The following is a 16,472-nucleotide window of genomic DNA, read 5'->3' as shown; positions in this document are numbered from 1 at the left end:
TTGCTGTGACGGATACATCGGACCCTGTTGCTGTTGCTGCTGCACCTGCTGCACCTGCTGCGGTTGTTGCTGTTGCTGTCTATGCTGCGGATAGAACATCCGGCGATTTGGGCCTCCCTCGCGCGGCGCCGCCCGATTCTCCGTGCTCTTCGTCTGGTCGATCTCGCGCTTCACCCCCTCGTACATGTACTCGATGATGTGGATCTCCTGCTGGATGTCCAGCTCGCAGCCACTCAAGCAAAGCTCGCGCTCGCGCTGCTCGATGTACTCGCGGATGTTGCGCCACTCGTTCTGATAGTGTTTCAGCCGGTCGGGCAACCCAGAGCCCTTGAGGTACGTGAGCACCCCCGCCATGATTGTGTTGATCGCCCCGAACGCCGTCACCGCCGAGTGCGGCCCGCTCGCGGCGCCCAGCGCCGTCAGGGCTGCTGCCACCACGATCTGGATCCCCAGGCACACGTTGATCAAGACACTAAAGAACCGGTATCGCCGCCCCGCCGAGTGCTCCGCCTTGACGACGCGCGTGTAGATGCCGATATTGGGCGCCGTGCGGCGGTAGTGCTGGAGCGTCGTTAGCGCGGGAATGCTGTCGATCCCCGTCAACGCGCGGAAGACGAGCAATTTGTCCTGCGGCGGAATGAGGGATCCGACGTCGGTGGTGGAGATGGTCAGTTGGCGGGGTTGTTGTGGTTGCTGTGGGTGGTAGGGGTGGTGGTGCTGTTGTGGTTGCTGCTGCTGCTGCGGCGGCGGCGACGGCGGCGGCGGGACAGGAGGTGGCATTGCGGCGGCGCCCATTGCCTCTAAATCTCCGCCCGGCAGCATCCCAGGCGCCGTCGGGGGGAAAACCCCCGGTGAGGTCATTGGGGGAAAATGATGCTGCTCATTTTGCTCGCGTTGTGCACGAGGCAACAAATTCATAAAACGTCCAACAAAACCGGAGCGTGGATGTTGCGCCATCGTGGCGGGTGGAAAAGGGCGGGATTAACCTCCCGAAAAACACAAAAAACTTCAAAGCCCTCGCTCCAGAGGGGGAGACCGGCCCGTTTTAAGGAGCTCTGGGGAAGGGTGGATATCCCCCCTTGGGAGGTTTAATTATTACACATCGAGCCCGGCGCACCTGATGGACGCCACCCCTTTCTGCAAATGGCGCTACTCCCGTGGTGTTCGTGCGCATGGCAGTGCAAGATAGAGAAGCCGGCTGGCCCTTCATTGGTGCTTGACGGCGTGCAAGACCTGCAGCGTCGAGGCAATTTAAGCGGCCGGCTGGACCCTTGACCCACATGGATCGACAAGCAGCAGTTCGGCACGAAATGAGAGGATTGCGTGCGGTTTTCGAGTTCAGCGCGCTCAGTTCGGCAAATTTGACCCAATTGTGAGCTACCTCGTGATGGAAGGAGAGTTCAAATGTTTGGGGGTGACAAGGCTTTGTTGGTCGCTGCAGGAGGATGTGATAGTGGCGAGCTGAACGTGTTCTTGCCGGGGCCGTCATGAAGTTACGCAGTCTGCAGCGCAGTAGCTTGAACGAAGCTGATTAGCCCGTCGACCACACGAGAGAATCACAATGAGTTTGTGGGGTTAAAGGGGGAATTGGCAGATGACTCGCGATACGGACCTAGACTCGACAGTCTGGAGCAGGCTTCGCGCTAGCAAGGATTTTTCGGCCATGGCCGCCGTATCGATCACTCCAAAAGAGACGGCCACTGTCCGAGTCTCCGAGACAACGATCAGCCACGGGGCGGGCTGGAGCTCACGGCCCCATTCTGCAAGCACTAAGCCGGGTGAACCACGGATAGGCGCCTGTCAGATTGGAGGATGGGAAGTCCAAGCGATTCGACGATTCGAGGGAGTGAAGTGTGCTGTCCGCCGTCGATCCCACTTTCGTGAACTGGTCATGAACCAGTCTTTAAGCGACGTACTTCTGTCATGTTTGTTGTGGTGGCATCGTTAACCGGAAGTTGGCGGGACGGCATGTTTCGACACTGGAATAGATTAATTAATGACCCGCCTCCGATCGGCAATTGCAAGTTGTGACTGACCGAAAGATTAATCTCCATCGCAACACCAACATCTCCCATGATGCCAGCGGAGTCTCACAAGAGTAAAGCACATGTATGGTAAGTGAGAGCGACCGAGCAGTGCAAGAGAAAGAAGATACAAAGTAGCGAGCCAAGAACGATCGAGCGATAAGAAAGACGCCGGCGGGCTTAGTTATCAGTTATCTCGACCGTTCCCCGCGCTTAGTAATCCCCCCTCTCCCCCGGGACTCTGGTCTGTCAAGCATCCCGAAAAGGAAATCGTCGCAATTGCCGGCGATAAGGGAAAAAGGGAAAAAGCGCCAGAAACCGAGTCAATGGCGCAATCTAACCCCCTCACGTCCACTCTTGCATTGACGCTCGACACTTTCGAGATTCCTTCATGTCTACTACACACTCACAATCGCAATTCACCATGGGAGACGCACCTCTAGCCCAAGACCGGATCCTCATCACCAACGCCGGCGATTTCTCGCCCGCTCTCCTCGAGGAGATCCAGGCCAAGTTCGCCCACGCGGATATCACCTATCTGAAGCTTGAGAACTTTGCCCCAATCCCCAGCGGTATGCTTGCTGTTTTCTTCGAGAGACTTTCTCGATGATCGAGAGTTTTATTATGCGAAATACTGACCCCCCCACCTCGCAGAATACGCCCAAAGAGCCACCCATATCGTGACGTTCAGCAACCTCCCCAACGTCGAAGATGTGCGCAAGTACGTGACAGTCCCCTTCTTCTTATCACTTCGACATCCCCCAAGCCCCTCAAAACTAACGTCAGCAACAGCGTCAAGCTCATCCACTTCTTCTCTGCCGGCCTCGACCACATCATGACGCACCCGATCGTCCAGACCACCACAATCCCACTGACGTCCAGCTCGGGGATCCACGGGCCCCCGATCGCCGAGTGGGTGATCATGAACTGGCTCGTGGCCTCGCGGCGGTTCGTGAACATCTACAAGAGCCAGGAGCGCCACCACTGGGGCAAGTACGGGGAGTGGATGAGCGGGGTCCACGACCAGGTCGGCCGGAAGGTCGGGATTCTGGGGTACGGGAGTATCGGGCGGCAGAGTACGTTTCCCCCCTTCACACAAAAACCGACTCCCCGACTTTAGCGGGAGGTCTATATAGCCGATAGCTAGCTAATTGTGGGCGCAAAAGTCGGCCGCGTCGCCTCCGCCCTCGGCATGCAGGTGCACGCCTACACGGCCTCCCCACGACCGACGCCCGCCTCCCGCGTCGATACGGGGTACATCGTGCCCGGCACGGGGGACCGCGAGGGCACGATCCCCGTCTCGTGGCACCACGGCACGGATCGGGCGTCGATCCACGCCTTCCTGGCGCTGGGGCTGGACCACCTCGTCGTCGCGCTGCCGCTGACCCCGCCGACGACGCATCTGCTGGGCGCGGCCGAGTTCCGGCTGCTGGCGGCGCATGCCTCGAATAAACCCTTCGTCACGAACATCGCCCGCGGCAAGATCGTCGACCAGACCGCGTTGGTGGCCGCGCTGCGCGAGGGCGTCCTCGGCGGCGCCGCGCTGGACGTCACGGACCCCGAGCCCTTGCCCGCCGACGATCCGCTGTGGGAGGCGCCGAACGTGCAGATCAGTCCGCATATCAGCGGCGCTGGGCTGGAGTATATCCCGCGGTCGTTGGATATCCTGAAGGAGAATCTGGGGCGGCTGGCGCGCGGGGAGGGGAATTTGAATGAGTATAAACGCGGGAAGGGGTATTGAACATTTCCGTTTCTAACGGGAATCCAGTTCCAAGACGGGGAGGTTATGTGGAGGATTTCTCTCCTGCGATTCAATTAAGATATAAAGAATAGATTACATGATCGTTGCCGTTGTACAGAGTATATCGAAATAAACACACATGAGGGAAGAAGAAAGAAACCTATTTCGTGAGCAAGCCACGAAGGCCCTCCTCGACGACAACGCCCACCACCCCGAAGCCGACGACCGCCCACGTCCACGGGTTGACGATCTCCTTGAACCCGGGCCAGAAGCTATTTTTCTTGGTCTTCCACTCCTGGAGCTGGTCGTACTTGTGCAGGTCCTCGGTCTTGTAGCGCTCCTCCTGGCTGGCCTCGGTCATCTTGTCGCCGCCGATGAAGCGCAGGAAGACGTAGTTGGTCAGGGGTCCCAGGATGACGAGCGGGTTGAAGTTGGTGGCGCAGTTGATGAAGGCGAAGCCCAGGTGCACGAGGGTGTCGCCGAGGTAGCTGCCGCAAAAAAAACATGGTTAGCCGGTGGCCTTTCTCCCCCTAATCTATACAAACAAGAATTGCAACTGGGGCTGGGGACCGGGAACACATACTTGGGATGTCTAACGATGCTCCACACGCCGGTGCGGCACAGGTCGGGCCTCTCGGCGCGGTGCGCCTCCATCTGCCCGTCGGCCAGGACCTCGAGCGCGAACCCGGCGCCGAACAGCCCCACGCCGAAGGCACGCAGCGCGGCCTGCACGTCCGCGTCCAACGCGACGCTGGGGCTCGTCAGCCGGAAGGGCAGGGTGAAGGGCAAGCTGATCAGCGTCAGCAGCGCGGCCTCGGGCAGGTACTGCTTCCAGAGCATCTCCTTCCAGAAGCCGACGGGGTTCTGCTTCTTGAGCTGCACGTAGCGCGCGTCGTCGGCGCCGCGGCGCAGGGTGCGCGAGGCGATGCGCGCGAACAGCCGCGTGCCCCAGGCGGTCACGAGCGACAGGAGGGTCTTGTCAGTCCACGAGAGGGCGCGCCAGGCCGTTTGCGGGGAGACGTTGTTGTAGAACACCTGGTGGCCCACGGCGCTCCACCAGGCGTTGATCACCTGGCTGGCTGGCCAGTTCCAGTCCTTGAGCTCGGCTTTGTCGGTCGCGCGCGACGCCGCCCACGCCGCCAGGTCGAGGGTCGTGTGCAGCGCGAACGAGGGGAGGATGGTCGAGCGCAGGATGCCCAGCTCGCCCGTGGCGAGGCCGGGGCTGCGGAGACGGTCCGCCTGCGCTAGCGGCGAACCTGACCCCGTGAGATTCATGGTCGCGGTTGTTGTGGTTGTATTAGAGATTTGGTCTGAGCGAAGAGAAAAAAGGATTCGCGTGAATCTGGGGGAGGGAGTTGGTTATAAATGAAGTCTGGGGTAGGCTGTTGATGTCAGTATTATGTAACGTGGTGATGACGTCGTACTGTCACTTTCTTGCTCGTCCCGAATTGGCCAAGGCCAGGCTTGGAGCTCGGCAATACAACTTGGAAGCTTGATCCGCAGGCATGTATGTGTGTGTGTAATTAGATGAAATAATTTCTATTGCAAATTAAAGCGCAATATAAGCAGCCAGCTGCAAGGAAATGTGAAACATGAGCTAATTATGCGTGTGTGACAATGCTGGTATAGGTAATGCTGTATAAGTATGCTTGGCGATCATTAGATCATTGAGACGGAGATGGAAAGTTGAAATGCAATGGAAGAACATTCGGTTGTGCTTCTTTATATCTGGCTCGTATCAATTCATGTAAACGCTGGGTCCATAGATCAATTGGGGAGTCGGTCGCGAAAATACTCGACGTGTCAGTCCCAGTCACGGGTTCCGTGTATAAGGGTTCTGGGCTCATTCCTTTAGCTAGTTCCAAGAGCAGTGAGACGTCTGTCGATACTGTCACACCCGTATCAAAAAGCGCGTGCTCCTCTGGGATATTCTCAAATGGCAGCTTGTTAGTGCTGATTCGCTTGGGTTTCGACGTCCCGTCCGAGGTCGCGTTCTGCGCGCCGTAGCGTATCAGGTATGACCTCGGATCGTGTGGAGACAGCACGGGTCTGTTTGTCTGCTCCAGCTCGACCATATCATGAGGATGGCCGGTCGCTGGATTGGAGCTGAGAGCAGCTCGCGCATTGAGGTATCGGTTCAGGTGCGGTGAGCGGGGGGTAGACGTGGCCTGACTGCTCTGGAGCTGTTTACGCCGCTCCTGTATGGCATCGCGCTTCCGGCGTTCGAAGTCCAGTGCTTTCTCAAGTTCGTCTTGACTGTCCCTGGACAGTTGATGAAGCCTTGAGGACCATCGTTCGAGGACTGGAAGTCCGCGGTGATTGCCCTGGATCTCCGCATCTTCAGTTGCTGAGGGTGAGCGGTCCAGGGGCTGCGACATCGCGGTCGCCGCAGTGGGGCCGTCAGGTACATCGTCGGCGGGGGTTTGGGGTTCCTGGAAGGTTGTATTGGACACTTCGAAACGCTGGGCTGCTAAGTTCGCCAAAGAAGGCTCCTCTGGTTCCTCACGCGGCTGCTCTGAGGACTCTAATCGGGACATCGCCACTTGCGTAGTTTTTCCAAACCAGGTGTCAAGCGATCCGTTTCCGTAACGCTCTCTGTCGCGATCCCGCATTGCACGTTTCACACTTTCGTGAGTATTGTGCTCTTGAGGACTGCGCGAAGCCTGTAGTCTAATGGGGGAAATCTGAGCTCGTGACGGAGAGATGGACAGCGTGCTCGTGCTCGTGCTCGATGCGGACGGACTCGGAAGAAGCGACTTTGGTGAATGAGCAGATCGCGACTCTAATGAGTTTCTGCGACTCTCTGCAAAATTGTCGCCGACGACTTCGTAGGTTGACTGAGTATGTGGCAAGGTCCGAGAAGACCCGCTGGGTATATTCAACTTTGTGAAAGACCATGGGTTCAGCGCTTCCAGGCGCTTCCGTCTTATGTTGTTCAAATCGGACGTATGGGATGCATCGGTATACGGTGGCGTGACCTTCAGCATTGAATGTGCTGACATGAACCCCGGCGGGTGACTGCTCGTTGTTGTACTCTGCGTAGCCTCGATCGAGTCCTTGCGAGCCAAAAGCAAGTCAAACCCATTCGACTCTCTGACCGGCGCTTTTCCCTTCTGCAAAGAGCGTGGCTGCTCGGTGGATTCAGTTTGTCCTCCGTAGATGCCGCGAAGCAAGTCCTCCACGGGGGAAAGCAGCTCCTGCGGGTCTTCAAGCAAGACATCATCCTTCGCAGGCTCGATGTTGACATCATACGTCGCTTCCTGACAGCGAATATGTAGGCACAGAAACGGGTCGGTAATGTTCGATGAGCCCTGCTGACGACTCGCCGCGTGTTTTATATAAGCCTTAAATAACTTCGCAATGTCTTGGCCGAGACCTCTCGCAGCCGACAGCGGTCTACCATCAATGCTGACGTATTGGCCCGAGTTGCTGGTTCGCGCAATATCTGACACAAGTCAGTCAAAACTCCGAATATAGTCTACGGAACACATACCAAGCTCTGGGTCCGGGAGAAGTGCGGTCAAGTGATAGTGCCGTCCGGTCTCTTTCTCCATGCCAGAGGGAGGATCATCTCCCCGTTCCCTTACAACACAGTTCGAGGCAACGTCCTTACCCACCACCTTGAAGGCGGCGTCCGAGAGAGTCGCATCCTTGCCTGGCGCGTACATCCAGTGGTTGCTCTCGTTCTTCGCCCTCAGTACTTTGAGGGACAGCCGCTTCGCCGGCTGCGCCAAGGCATAGGCCTGGACCAGCTTCTTGATGCGGACCAGCGTCTTGGCGGCGTTCTTCGAGGCCGTCTGCCGTCGCACGGGTATGTGCTTGAAAAGATCCGCGATGCGAACTGTCGTTCCCACCGGGTGCGCCGCGCGCTGCGTACTGCCGGCGGATTTTCAGTATTTCTCCTCCCCTCGACATAACGAACTTGGACGACGTACTTACCTGATCAGTTCCCCGTCTCGACCATACTTGAGCACGTGGCCGACCGACTCGTTCTCAACTCTGGTTGTCACGACCACGCTGCTGGAGACTTCGGCAGCACTGGCGAGCGCTTCGCCGCGGAAGCCCAGCCATGTTCCTCCGACATGCCGGAGATCTTCCACGGTCTGGATCTTACTGGTGAAGGCGCGTCTGCACACGAATGGGTGGTCTTCGCTTGGGATGCCGGTCCCGTTGTCTTTGACTTGCACCACATCGACAGTGTTCTGCGAGATCTCGATGGTCACAGAAGTGGCTGATGCGTCGAGGGCGTTGTCCAACAGCTCCTTAACAATCGAGCAGGGGTCGGAGATGACGGACGCCGAGCCGATCGCCCGTGCGGTTGTTGGAGGGAGCGCCGCGATTGGCATTTCTCTTGGACTCAAACAGGTTAAGAGGTCATGCTGGTAAGGTGTTTAGAGTATATGGGTTTGATTGAACAGATGCAAGGTATATAGAAGATAAGATGCTCTTGATGCGGTTGCTGCAATGGTATATTATTTGTTCCAAGTTGTTCCTGAAAAGGCGAACAGAAGATGCTCGGTATCGTATCTCCACGCACACTAATCCCCATCGGGTCAGATTCGCTTAGTCAGTCACCCAAAGCTTCGCTCGCCGAGCATGCTACGAAGCCCATGGGTTGTCTCCTCTTCACAGTGCTTTTCTCCATGCCTTGACCCATAACTACAATATTGAGCGGCAGTCCTTTGTAGTCAGTGTACTAAGTAAGTGGAAGTAACTGGCAAAATTTGAGATTCGCGGCCCGAGATCGGAGATCCAAAGCTGTGGATTCGCAAATCCGTTACAGCCATCGGCTCTGTCTCGGCAAAAGGGAGGAAGTCTACAATATGGGGTCATCAGAGAAAGATTCTTAGCTCAAAGTCTTTCACTCTTCATCTTTTCGAGTGGCAATAAGCGCATATGAGCCACGACTTTTCAAAAGATCTTACACAATCCGGAAACCAGGTACATTGATTAATCCGAGCATCCGTATTCTTTGCCAGGATCCGACGTCTTGCGCCCAGATAATCAACAATAACAAACACTTTTGTAGTGGCTATAAAACAGAAATCGTAAACATGGCGCAGACGCTTGTATACATGAAAGCGACCTGCCAGCAGAAACAACGTCAAACATCATCAGTCATTGAGGTTGTCCAGCTGCACCGTAATAACGATCGATACAATAAAAGTCGTCAGGATGATCTAAATCTCACATGGTCATATCAGAACCGCAATCTGCCGAACCTTGAGGTAAACTCACCAAGCCGATCAGTATCCCGATCAGATTCAGCTCCCAGCCCCCCGCGTAAACCGTGCCCAAGGCCACCATATTCTGCTGCTTCCAGAAGCGATACGCGCCCAGGGAAGCGATGATAATGGCCGCCCCGTAGCAGGTCACGGAGAGCGGCACGCCCACCTCGTAGAACCCCAGCGCCAAATCCGGGGAGGCCATGTGCTGGAGGCGGAATAATTGCGCGATCAGCACGCCCTGCATGGCGACCATGACAGAGGTGCGGATGTACGCCAAGAAGGTTCGTTCCAATGCTGGTTCAGGACTCCAGGTTAGTTGTGTGTGCATAATCGATATTGTTTACTTGAAGAATCGATCGATGGTGGTGGGCTATTCGCTGGAGCGTGGGTTGGGGTGGTGCAATCGCCATGTGGGATTCCGTCATTTTAGCGCGGCGATCATTGAATACGAGTAGGTACTCCATATAAATGCAATCATCCCAGACAACTGTACAGAAAAGAATGAGGAAGAATGCATCTCACCGAAATGATCCCGATTACTGCGTTGTGGCACGGTCAGCACCACGTTTCGCGTCCAGAAGCGTTCGAGACGCCCCCAGGCCCCCTTGCGTGACTCCCGACTGCGCTGAGTCTGAGTGGTGGCCTGGGAGACCGTTCGGAGCGTTCTGACGCGGTATTCCCCGGAGGAGATCGAATCGGTGGAAAAGCCGGCCTCGTCCATGTCTTGCGTCGAAACGTTGCGCAGTTCGAATGCATCGCGGTCGCTGTCGTCGTCGCTATGGCTCTCGCGACGGTGTTCGGCGGTGTTGACCGCTGTTTCAGTTGGGGGATTGGGATTTTCGTCTTGACCTTGACCTCCCACTGTGTTGAAACGGTCGTCTTCGGCATGATGCTCGCGTACTTCAGCCATTGGGAATGAAGTCTAAAGGGATCTGTACGACATTTCCTAGAATTCAGCAAGGGTTGTGTGGGCGAGAAAGGTTCTGCATGATCTGGCCACGACGAAGCTCTTCCCCGGTCGGTCGGGGGGAGTCGGCGAATGCGGTGGGAAGGACGATGATGATTGATGGATGATGTGTCACCCACCCTGGCCTTCCCTCCGATCCCCCGCGTTTTGGCAAAGGCCGGGTTTCTTATCTGGGATTTCCCCCTCTTATCGTCCATCGCTCATCCATGGTACGTACAGTCAAAACACTTAGTACCTAGACGGTAGATCTGGGTTCAATTATGGTTCCCTACACCTGCGCACCCAATTACTACTCTACAATCAACATGACCACCATCATCACAGATGAACCTTCGCCCACGCCTCCTGCTTCTCCTCAAACACCGCCATACTCGGAGGAGCAATGCTCTCGAACAGCGGCGCCTTCAAGAATGCCTTCCCAGGCCTTCCGGGCGTGAGCGTATACAACGGACTATATTAGATGAGCATCGCTCGTTTTTGTTGACTGTCGCAAAGGTCGACTTACCTCCCACAGCTTGAGCAGAAGTGACGCTGCAATCCCCGCATCAGCATCAGCATCAGCATCAGCCATATCAGCCTCTCTCTCCCACACGCACAAAAGAACAGGTGACGACAACATACCGAGATATTATTCCCAGACCGAGTGTTCGGGTCCTGATAAACCTTCTTCACCCCATTGGGATCCTCCACGGTCATGTCATTTTCATCAACGAGATAATTGACCGAGAAGACTTGAAGCAGTTAGCACCGAGTTAGCACCGAACACGCAGCAAGAGAAAAAAAACGCCAAGGCAGCTAAGCTTTGGGAGAAACTCACGTCCGCCCCCGGCTTTTTTACAGTTCGTGCTATCCGGCGCGCGTCAGCGATACACATACAAATGATCCCAGCGGTAGGGAGCTCTAGATAGACAGCTACCTACCAATGGCATATCACCGAGTTGGCAGGCTGTTGGGGTAAGTTGATGCGCACACTCGCACAGTTGCATTGGCCGATGTAAGACATTTCGATGGCTGCTGCAGTTCGGGACCGTTAATGCTGCTGGAGGGAGTGGAGTGAGCCAAAAGACTTTATAGGTTCCATCTGCGGTGAGTTATCTGTTGTGTGTGCGACGGTTTGTTTCACTTTGCACCAGTGGGGACTGCCCTCAACCTTGTTTCGGCTCATTTCCTTGATCAGGATTTATAAGCGCAAGTCGAAGCACGGGTGCATCTGTGATCTGAGGTTTGAGGTCTTGTGTATTCCGCTGGTCGGCCGGCAGTGGGTTTTGACTCGTGCCGAGCCATGAGCCCGCTCAATGTGCTTCCATGCTCGCTCTTCTGAAATGCCTATAAAACCGAGTAACCAAAATGATGCTCTGATGGTGGGTCTCACCGCCGGCCCAGACTTAATCTCATCAGTTCCACTCGGGCAATGGCTGTGGGAACATCTGACAGCCTGTGCGACTGTTTGCGCTGAAGACAACACAACATGTACATAGATTGTGCCAAGTGCACATATTGTCGCTGGCAGCGGGAGTTCGGCATTTGTTCCGCACACCAACCCATAGTGACGTCATGGATCACCGCCGCCAAGTTGCAACAGCTGACTAACCGCTCAGTACAAATATGGTCATGTGACCCGGCAGTTAGAGCGTGTGGACTTTCTCTTGAGAAGCGAATTGTATATGATCGAAGTATTGTGAATGTGAAGCAGCGTTGACCATAGCAATCACCCAGAACTCCTAGTCTTGGCAGTAGGTTGGCAGCCTGAAGAAGACTGCGTGCTATACAACCCCAAAGGTAGCCAGAGACCGTCCTCCAGCAGAAGGGCATGAATAGATAAGGTAGGCAAGATTGGAATCGTCCCAAAGAGAGAGTGTGTACCGTCGAAAGTACAGCTACCAATGTATCTATAATCGCTGTCAGTTGCAGGTCGACTTCCGCCCGAAGGCAGATAGGTACACCAAAACAGACTGCTTTATCCTTACATGTCGGGGAGAGGGGATAACCCAGCATGAATCTGTTCTGATGCAGAATCGAAAACAAAGGCATAAGGGAGCATCGGAAAACATCTGCTCCAAGAAAAGAGAATATTGAACCTGCGCCCGCGAAGTTAACCCACTCTGGAAAACACCGAGGGGAAGTCGATTCAGGTACAGTACAATGCAGTGGAAGAAGCATCGCTGCGCGTGGAAACAACTTAGACAAGTCATGGACGGTAACGTACAATTGGTATAAAGCTACTCGAGTAGCATAGTGATGAACTAGCCCATAATGGGGCCTGTTGCCTCCACCTGCTCTCCCCCGCTTCAAGATAAACGAAGTGACATAGGACTGAACTGTTATATTCTTGTCTGACGAGAACACCTGCTCACACTCGTATGGCGCTCCACCACTACCTACAGTACAATCCGGGGATAAGCGGAGAGCCACCCCCAGGGCAGTCCCAGGGAGTAATAAGCCCGAGCTGGGCCGCAGAAATACCGTCCAGTCCCGCTGACTTCACACTATAGAGTCATACGAGCCCAAGAAACACATAGTAGTAGTTTTGGCCCCCGTGCTCTAGACAACAACCACCGTAAGCCTCCTCAAACGAATTCGAGGTGTGGACCCACTAGTAGAACCATTGCGCCTCGTAAAGACACAACGCCATCTATTCCGTACATACTTCTATATAGAGCGAGAGCGCAGCCTCCTCACCCGAAACCCAGTCAGATCTTCTATCTTCCACCTCTCAACATCATCATCATGCCCCCCAGTATCTCCGTAATCATCGTCGGCGCCGGTCTGGGCGGACTCGCTACGGCCATTGGGCTGCGCCGCGCCGGCCATCAGGTCACTGTGCTGGAGAAGGCGCCGGCTCTAGGAGAGGTATGCTCTTCCTCCCCCGCCTCCGCCCCCGCCCCCCACCCAGCTTCACAAGTAGTGTCTGTCTAATAGTTGCATGCATGCAGATAGGAGCGGGGATCAAGGTCCCGCCGAACTCAGGGCGGGTCTTCCGCGAATGGGGTCTTCAGGACGCGCTGGAGAAGATCTGCATCTGTCCGCAGGAGAACCAGATGCGGTCGTACGGCGACGGGGAGGTGCTGTCGACGATGCCGCTGGGTCGGAAGAGCATGGTGGAGGCGTACGGGATCCCCTACTACGTGGTGCACCGGGTGGACCTGCACCACCTGCTGGCGGAGGCGGCGCAGCGGGAGGGGGCGGTGATCGAGCTGGGGACGGAGGTGACGGGGGTGCGCGGCACGCCGGAGCAGGCCTTTGTGCAGCTGGCCGGGGGGGCAGAGCGGGCGGCGGACCTGGTGCTCGGGGCGGACGGCGAGCGGTCGCGCGTGCGCACCTCGCTGCTGGGCCACGAGTTCCCCTGGCGCGACAGCGGCGACCACGTCTTCCGCGCCACCGTGCCCCTGGCGGCTCTGGAGGCCGACGAGCAGCTGCGCGCGCTCACCCGCGGCATCAACTGGTGGGTTGGCCCCCGCGGCAACGCCCTCACCTACCCGCTCAAGCGCGGCCGCCTGCTCAACATCGTCCTCACCCACGTCCATCCCCCGGATGCCACTGTGCAGTTCGCCCCGCAGCCCATCGCGAAGGAGGCGGTGGCCGCCGAGTTCGCCGGCTGGGACCCCTTGTTCCATCGTCTGTTGGACCTGACTACCACCTGCGCGCGTTGGACCCTGCTGCACACCGACATGCCGTCCCAGTGGACGGGCGAGACGGGCAACATCGCCTTGCTTGGGGATGCTGCGCATGCAGTCTTACCTTACCTGTGAGTTTACCTCTCCCTTCATCGTCTCTGAGAGTCTACAAGCCAATGAACCCCGGAGACTAACCACAAATCTCACGCAGCGCCCAAGGCGCAGCGCTGGCCTTCGAGGACGCCGCCGCGCTGAGCGTCCTCTTCGGTGCGATGCAAGACAAAGCGCAGATCCCGGATCTCCTGACCATCTTCGAGGCCATCCGCCAGCCCCGGGCGCGGGAGATGCGCCGCCGCGTCAGCATGGCGCGCGACATCTGGTCCCTGCCGGATGGACCTCAGCAGCGCGAGCGGGACCGCCAGCTGCGGGAGCACGAACACGACCCCTACGACGGATATCCGAACGTCCTGGCGGATCCCGCCCTCACGCGGTGGATGTTTGGCTACGATGCGTTCGAGGCGGCGCGCGAGGCGTGGCGGAAATTCGCGAGGGGCCAGTTTCCTATGACTCGCGGGACGTGGAAGTTGAACCGGGAGGGCCGGGAGTAGATGCTGTGTGATTATGGTTAGAGTACTATGAATAGCCATTTGTTTGTGGTTCCTGTTTTGTTCCTTGCTTGAGAAGAATACGAGACTTTGTAGACCAGAGAAAGGATAATAGATTGACACAGTAAGACTTGGGTTTGTGATATCTTGACCAACGCCGTCTGATAGAAGGACTTGCCTTCGGCCGTTTTCTGGGGCCAGAAATGGATGCCAGCTGGTCTGAGTGAATGGCCCCATGCACTACCACTCGAGCAACCATGCTGATGGGCTGTCATATTATCTTCATGGTCGGTGCATTGGACTAGCCAGCTACTAGCTCCTATGCCACGCGACGCTAATAACGTCCGAAGAACAGGCTGCAGGAAACATGCGGAGAATACGACAAGACCTCGAGTCTCACCAGCCTGTCGTAATTCATGCGGCGATGACGATACGCCCAGTCGAGATCGCACTTTACGAAGGATTGATATAGGTGTGTAGTCTGAGGGCAGGGATTCATGGCACTGCTCACACATGCCAGCTTCGGTCATGTGTGCACATGGCCCCCCTGGCGTATATTAAGGCAACAGAGATTGCACCACATGGCATATCCATCCCTAGCAACAATGCAAACCATGGCTACGACCGAAACACAGACGCTCCTAACCCGCCTCACGGCGGTAAGCCAACAGGTGCCTGAGGATCCCGCCGTGTCTGCCACCGAAACACAGGCTCTCCTCGCCAGTCTCGCGGCGTTACGCCAACAAGTACCTGCAGATGACGATCTTCGCCGGAAACTGTCCCACGCACTGTCGCAGGCCCTGGTGGCAGTCGAGCGCCCGTTGGAGACCGTCCACCGGATCTCTTTCGCAGTGGGTGCTGCCCGCTCAGAATCATCTTCAGTAGCGTTACTCTGACACAAAAACAGCCATTGCAACTGACGATGACTAAAGTCGGGATCGATCTGAAACTCTTTGAGATTCTCGTCTCGAGAGGAGAGTCAATGAGCCTGGTGGAGCTGACCCAGGCCACCGGAGCAGACCCTGTGCTGGTCGCGCGTATCCTCCGCTATCTGGCCGCCTTCCACCTGCTCGCTGAAACCGGAGTCGACCGGTTCCAGGCCACCCCAGCGACCCAGGCCCTCACCGTGCCGGGGTTTGCCGCGGGGATCAAGCACCAGTCAGTTCTGAGCCCCCGTCCCGTTCTCTCGTGTCAGCACGACTCACGACTCACGACGCACGACGCACGACTAATCTAATTGACCACAGTTTCGAGGTTCAACTGCCCGCCTGGGCGGCCCTTCCGGCCTTCCTCGCCGCCGCCAATTATCAAACCCCCTCCGACCGGGAGCGCACGGCATTCCAGCAGGCCCACCAGACCGACCAGACGGTCTTCGCCTGGTTTATGGGCGGCAGCGCCCCACCACGACTGTTCGAGGAATTCAGCCTGTGGATGAGCGCCCAGCGCGTCGGGCAGCCCATCTGGCTAGACTTGTTCCCGCTGGAACGATTGCTTACTTCTGCCACTGCCGCTAGAACCACGGCCCCCACTACCCTCACAGCCACCAACTTGGTAGAAACCTCGGCATCACCGTCCCTCCCACCACCCCCCATCTTCGTCGACATTGGGGGCGGCGTCGGCCACCAGTGTGTGGAACTGCTGAAGCGGCTGCCCCAGTTGCACGGGCGCGTGGTGCTGGAGGACCTCGCGCCCGTGGTGGCCCAGGCGCTGCCGCACGCCGGGTTCGAGCGGCGGGCGCACGACTTCTGGACGCCGCAGCCGGTGGTCGGGGCGGGGTTCTACTATCTGCGCAACGTGCTGCACGACTACCCGGACGAGCAGTGCGTGCGGCTGCTGGGGCTGCAGCGGGCGGCGATGGGGGCCGGGTCGGTGGTGCTGGTGGACGAGATCGTCTGCCCGGCGCGCGGGGCGGGTCCCGCCGTGGTGGATATGGACATCACCCTGCTGGCGTGCCTGGCGGCGCAGGAGCGCACGCTGGCGCACTGGACCCGGCTGTTCCGGGCGGCGGGGCTGGCGCTGGTTGAGGTCGTGCCGTATGTGACCGAGGGGGGGCATAGTGTGATGGTGCTGGAGCGGTTGGCTGAGGGGGATGTATAGTGTATGTACTTAGTGGATTTAGGATTGTGGTTCAGCTGACTGTACTCCGTACTGTATAGTGTATCTACTCGTATATGTACAGTAGTACAGTACAGTAATACTAATGATGAGTACGAAGGGAGTGGGCCATTTCCTGTGCCTGGATGTTCCATTGATACAGTACTGTACACATGTCCAATAATTCATAAGTCAATTA

General features: G+C 57.0%; 9 protein-coding genes across 9 annotated transcripts; 3 read left to right on the top strand and 6 right to left on the bottom strand.

Annotated features, from left to right (window-relative positions):
• Positions 1 to 63: 63 nt before the first annotated feature.
• On the bottom strand, positions 64 to 708 carry BO72DRAFT_362883 (uncharacterized protein; the record flags this gene model as incomplete). The annotated part of the gene is made up of 1 exon (XM_040940756.1): positions 64 to 708. A coding segment is annotated over one exon (645 nt), but the record flags the coding sequence as incomplete, so codon positions are not given.
• A 1,602-nt stretch (positions 709 to 2,310) lies between these two features.
• BO72DRAFT_448867 (D-isomer specific 2-hydroxyacid dehydrogenase family protein) lies at positions 2,311 to 3,845 on the top strand. The gene is made up of 4 exons (XM_040944894.1): positions 2,311 to 2,596; positions 2,679 to 2,745; positions 2,817 to 3,100; positions 3,191 to 3,845. The coding sequence occupies exons 1-4, from the start codon at positions 2,416 to 2,418 to the stop codon at positions 3,763 to 3,765; spliced, it is 1,107 nt and encodes a 368-aa protein (XP_040800361.1). The 5' UTR covers positions 2,311 to 2,415; the 3' UTR covers positions 3,766 to 3,845.
• BO72DRAFT_132036 (DUF1295 domain protein) lies at positions 3,846 to 5,234 on the bottom strand. Its single transcript, XM_040939104.1, has 2 exons — positions 4,349 to 5,234; positions 3,846 to 4,253 (listed from the first exon to the last, which is right to left on the bottom strand). The coding sequence occupies exons 1-2, from the start codon at positions 5,038 to 5,040 to the stop codon at positions 3,926 to 3,928; spliced, it is 1,020 nt and encodes a 339-aa protein (XP_040800360.1). The 5' UTR covers positions 5,041 to 5,234; the 3' UTR covers positions 3,846 to 3,925.
• A 195-nt stretch (positions 5,235 to 5,429) lies between these two features.
• On the bottom strand, positions 5,430 to 8,111 carry BO72DRAFT_469264 (putative DNA mismatch repair protein; the record flags this gene model as incomplete). The annotated part of the gene is made up of 3 exons (XM_040946947.1): positions 5,430 to 7,210; positions 7,259 to 7,641; positions 7,705 to 8,111. 3 exons carry the CDS (start codon positions 8,109 to 8,111, stop codon positions 5,430 to 5,432), a joined length of 2,571 nt encoding a protein of 856 aa, XP_040800359.1.
• A 543-nt stretch (positions 8,112 to 8,654) lies between these two features.
• BO72DRAFT_448864 (DUF202 domain-containing protein) lies at positions 8,655 to 10,045 on the bottom strand. The gene is made up of 3 exons (XM_040944893.1): positions 9,516 to 10,045; positions 9,004 to 9,287; positions 8,655 to 8,945 (listed from the first exon to the last, which is right to left on the bottom strand). The coding sequence occupies exons 1-3, from the start codon at positions 9,901 to 9,903 to the stop codon at positions 8,880 to 8,882; spliced, it is 738 nt and encodes a 245-aa protein (XP_040800358.1). The 5' UTR covers positions 9,904 to 10,045; the 3' UTR covers positions 8,655 to 8,879.
• Positions 10,046 to 10,090: 45 nt separating this feature from the next.
• On the bottom strand, positions 10,091 to 11,145 carry BO72DRAFT_131981 (GFA family protein). Its single transcript, XM_040939102.1, has 5 exons — positions 10,881 to 11,145; positions 10,778 to 10,806; positions 10,582 to 10,691; positions 10,466 to 10,491; positions 10,091 to 10,411 (listed from the first exon to the last, which is right to left on the bottom strand). Exons 1-5 carry the CDS (start codon positions 10,961 to 10,963, stop codon positions 10,279 to 10,281), a joined length of 381 nt encoding a protein of 126 aa, XP_040800357.1. The 5' UTR covers positions 10,964 to 11,145; the 3' UTR covers positions 10,091 to 10,278.
• Positions 11,030 to 12,200, bottom strand: BO72DRAFT_131991 (uncharacterized protein). The gene is made up of 2 exons (XM_040939103.1): positions 12,167 to 12,200; positions 11,030 to 11,849 (listed from the first exon to the last, which is right to left on the bottom strand). Exon 2 carries the CDS (start codon positions 11,770 to 11,772, stop codon positions 11,329 to 11,331), a length of 444 nt encoding a protein of 147 aa, XP_040800356.1. The 5' UTR covers positions 11,773 to 11,849; positions 12,167 to 12,200; the 3' UTR covers positions 11,030 to 11,328.
• Positions 12,201 to 12,592: 392 nt separating this feature from the next.
• On the top strand, positions 12,593 to 14,278 carry BO72DRAFT_405950 (FAD binding domain-containing protein). The gene is made up of 3 exons (XM_040942305.1): positions 12,593 to 12,810; positions 12,894 to 13,705; positions 13,786 to 14,278. Exons 1-3 carry the CDS (start codon positions 12,688 to 12,690, stop codon positions 14,180 to 14,182), a joined length of 1,332 nt encoding a protein of 443 aa, XP_040800355.1. The 5' UTR covers positions 12,593 to 12,687; the 3' UTR covers positions 14,183 to 14,278.
• An 812-nt stretch (positions 14,279 to 15,090) lies between these two features.
• Positions 15,091 to 16,291, top strand: BO72DRAFT_478078 (S-adenosyl-L-methionine-dependent methyltransferase). The gene is made up of 2 exons (XM_040947480.1): positions 15,091 to 15,337; positions 15,427 to 16,291. Exons 1-2 carry the CDS (start codon positions 15,102 to 15,104, stop codon positions 16,274 to 16,276), a joined length of 1,086 nt encoding a protein of 361 aa, XP_040800354.1. The 5' UTR covers positions 15,091 to 15,101; the 3' UTR covers positions 16,277 to 16,291.
• Positions 16,292 to 16,472: the final 181 nt, after the last annotated feature.

Source organism: Aspergillus fijiensis, assembly GCF_003184825.1.
Source record: "Aspergillus fijiensis CBS 313.89 unplaced genomic scaffold BO72scaffold_29, whole genome shotgun sequence".
NCBI classification, from domain to species: Eukaryota; Fungi; Ascomycota; class Eurotiomycetes; order Eurotiales; family Aspergillaceae; genus Aspergillus; species Aspergillus fijiensis.
The sequence above is the reverse complement of the archived record's forward strand: the minus strand, read 5'-3'. Positions and strand labels throughout refer to the sequence as shown.

Excerpts from the sequence above, each read along its gene's own strand:
- BO72DRAFT_448867 (XM_040944894.1), top strand. The coding sequence starts at position 2,416 with ATGTCTACTACACACTCACAATCGCAATTCACCATGGGAGACGCACCT. Across the intron at positions 2,597-2,678 it reads CTTTGCCCCAATCCCCAGCG|AATACGCCCAAAGAGCCACC; the intron begins GTATGCTTGCTG and ends CCCACCTCGCAG. Across the intron at positions 2,746-2,816 it reads AACGTCGAAGATGTGCGCAA|CGTCAAGCTCATCCACTTCT; the intron begins GTACGTGACAGT and ends CGTCAGCAACAG.
- BO72DRAFT_132036 (XM_040939104.1), bottom strand. The coding sequence starts at position 5,040 with ATGAATCTCACGGGGTCAGGTTCGCCGCTAGCGCAGGCGGACCGTCTC. Across the intron at positions 4,254-4,348 it reads AGCATCGTTAGACATCCCAA|CTACCTCGGCGACACCCTCG; the intron begins GTATGTGTTCCC and ends TTTTTGCGGCAG.
- BO72DRAFT_448864 (XM_040944893.1), bottom strand. The coding sequence starts at position 9,903 with ATGGCTGAAGTACGCGAGCATCATGCCGAAGACGACCGTTTCAACACA. Across the intron at positions 9,288-9,515 it reads CAGTAATCGGGATCATTTCG|CATTGGAACGAACCTTCTTG; the intron begins GTGAGATGCATT and ends GTCCTGAACCAG. Across the intron at positions 8,946-9,003 it reads TCGGGATACTGATCGGCTTG|ATCATCCTGACGACTTTTAT; the intron begins GTGAGTTTACCT and ends TGTGAGATTTAG.
- BO72DRAFT_131981 (XM_040939102.1), bottom strand. The coding sequence starts at position 10,963 with ATGTCTTACATCGGCCAATGCAACTGTGCGAGTGTGCGCATCAACTTA. Across the intron at positions 10,492-10,581 it reads GGTCTGGGAATAATATCTCG|CGTCACTTCTGCTCAAGCTG; the intron begins GTATGTTGTCGT and ends CGGGGATTGCAG. Across the intron at positions 10,412-10,465 it reads TTCTGCTCAAGCTGTGGGAG|TCCGTTGTATACGCTCACGC; the intron begins GTAAGTCGACCT and ends CATCTAATATAG.
- BO72DRAFT_131991 (XM_040939103.1), bottom strand. The coding sequence starts at position 11,772 with ATGCCCTTCTGCTGGAGGACGGTCTCTGGCTACCTTTGGGGTTGTATA.
- BO72DRAFT_405950 (XM_040942305.1), top strand. The coding sequence starts at position 12,688 with ATGCCCCCCAGTATCTCCGTAATCATCGTCGGCGCCGGTCTGGGCGGA. Across the intron at positions 12,811-12,893 it reads AGGCGCCGGCTCTAGGAGAG|ATAGGAGCGGGGATCAAGGT; the intron begins GTATGCTCTTCC and ends GCATGCATGCAG. Across the intron at positions 13,706-13,785 it reads CATGCAGTCTTACCTTACCT|CGCCCAAGGCGCAGCGCTGG; the intron begins GTGAGTTTACCT and ends AATCTCACGCAG.
- BO72DRAFT_478078 (XM_040947480.1), top strand. The coding sequence starts at position 15,102 with ATGACTAAAGTCGGGATCGATCTGAAACTCTTTGAGATTCTCGTCTCG. Across the intron at positions 15,338-15,426 it reads GCCGCGGGGATCAAGCACCA|TTTCGAGGTTCAACTGCCCG; the intron begins GTCAGTTCTGAG and ends AATTGACCACAG.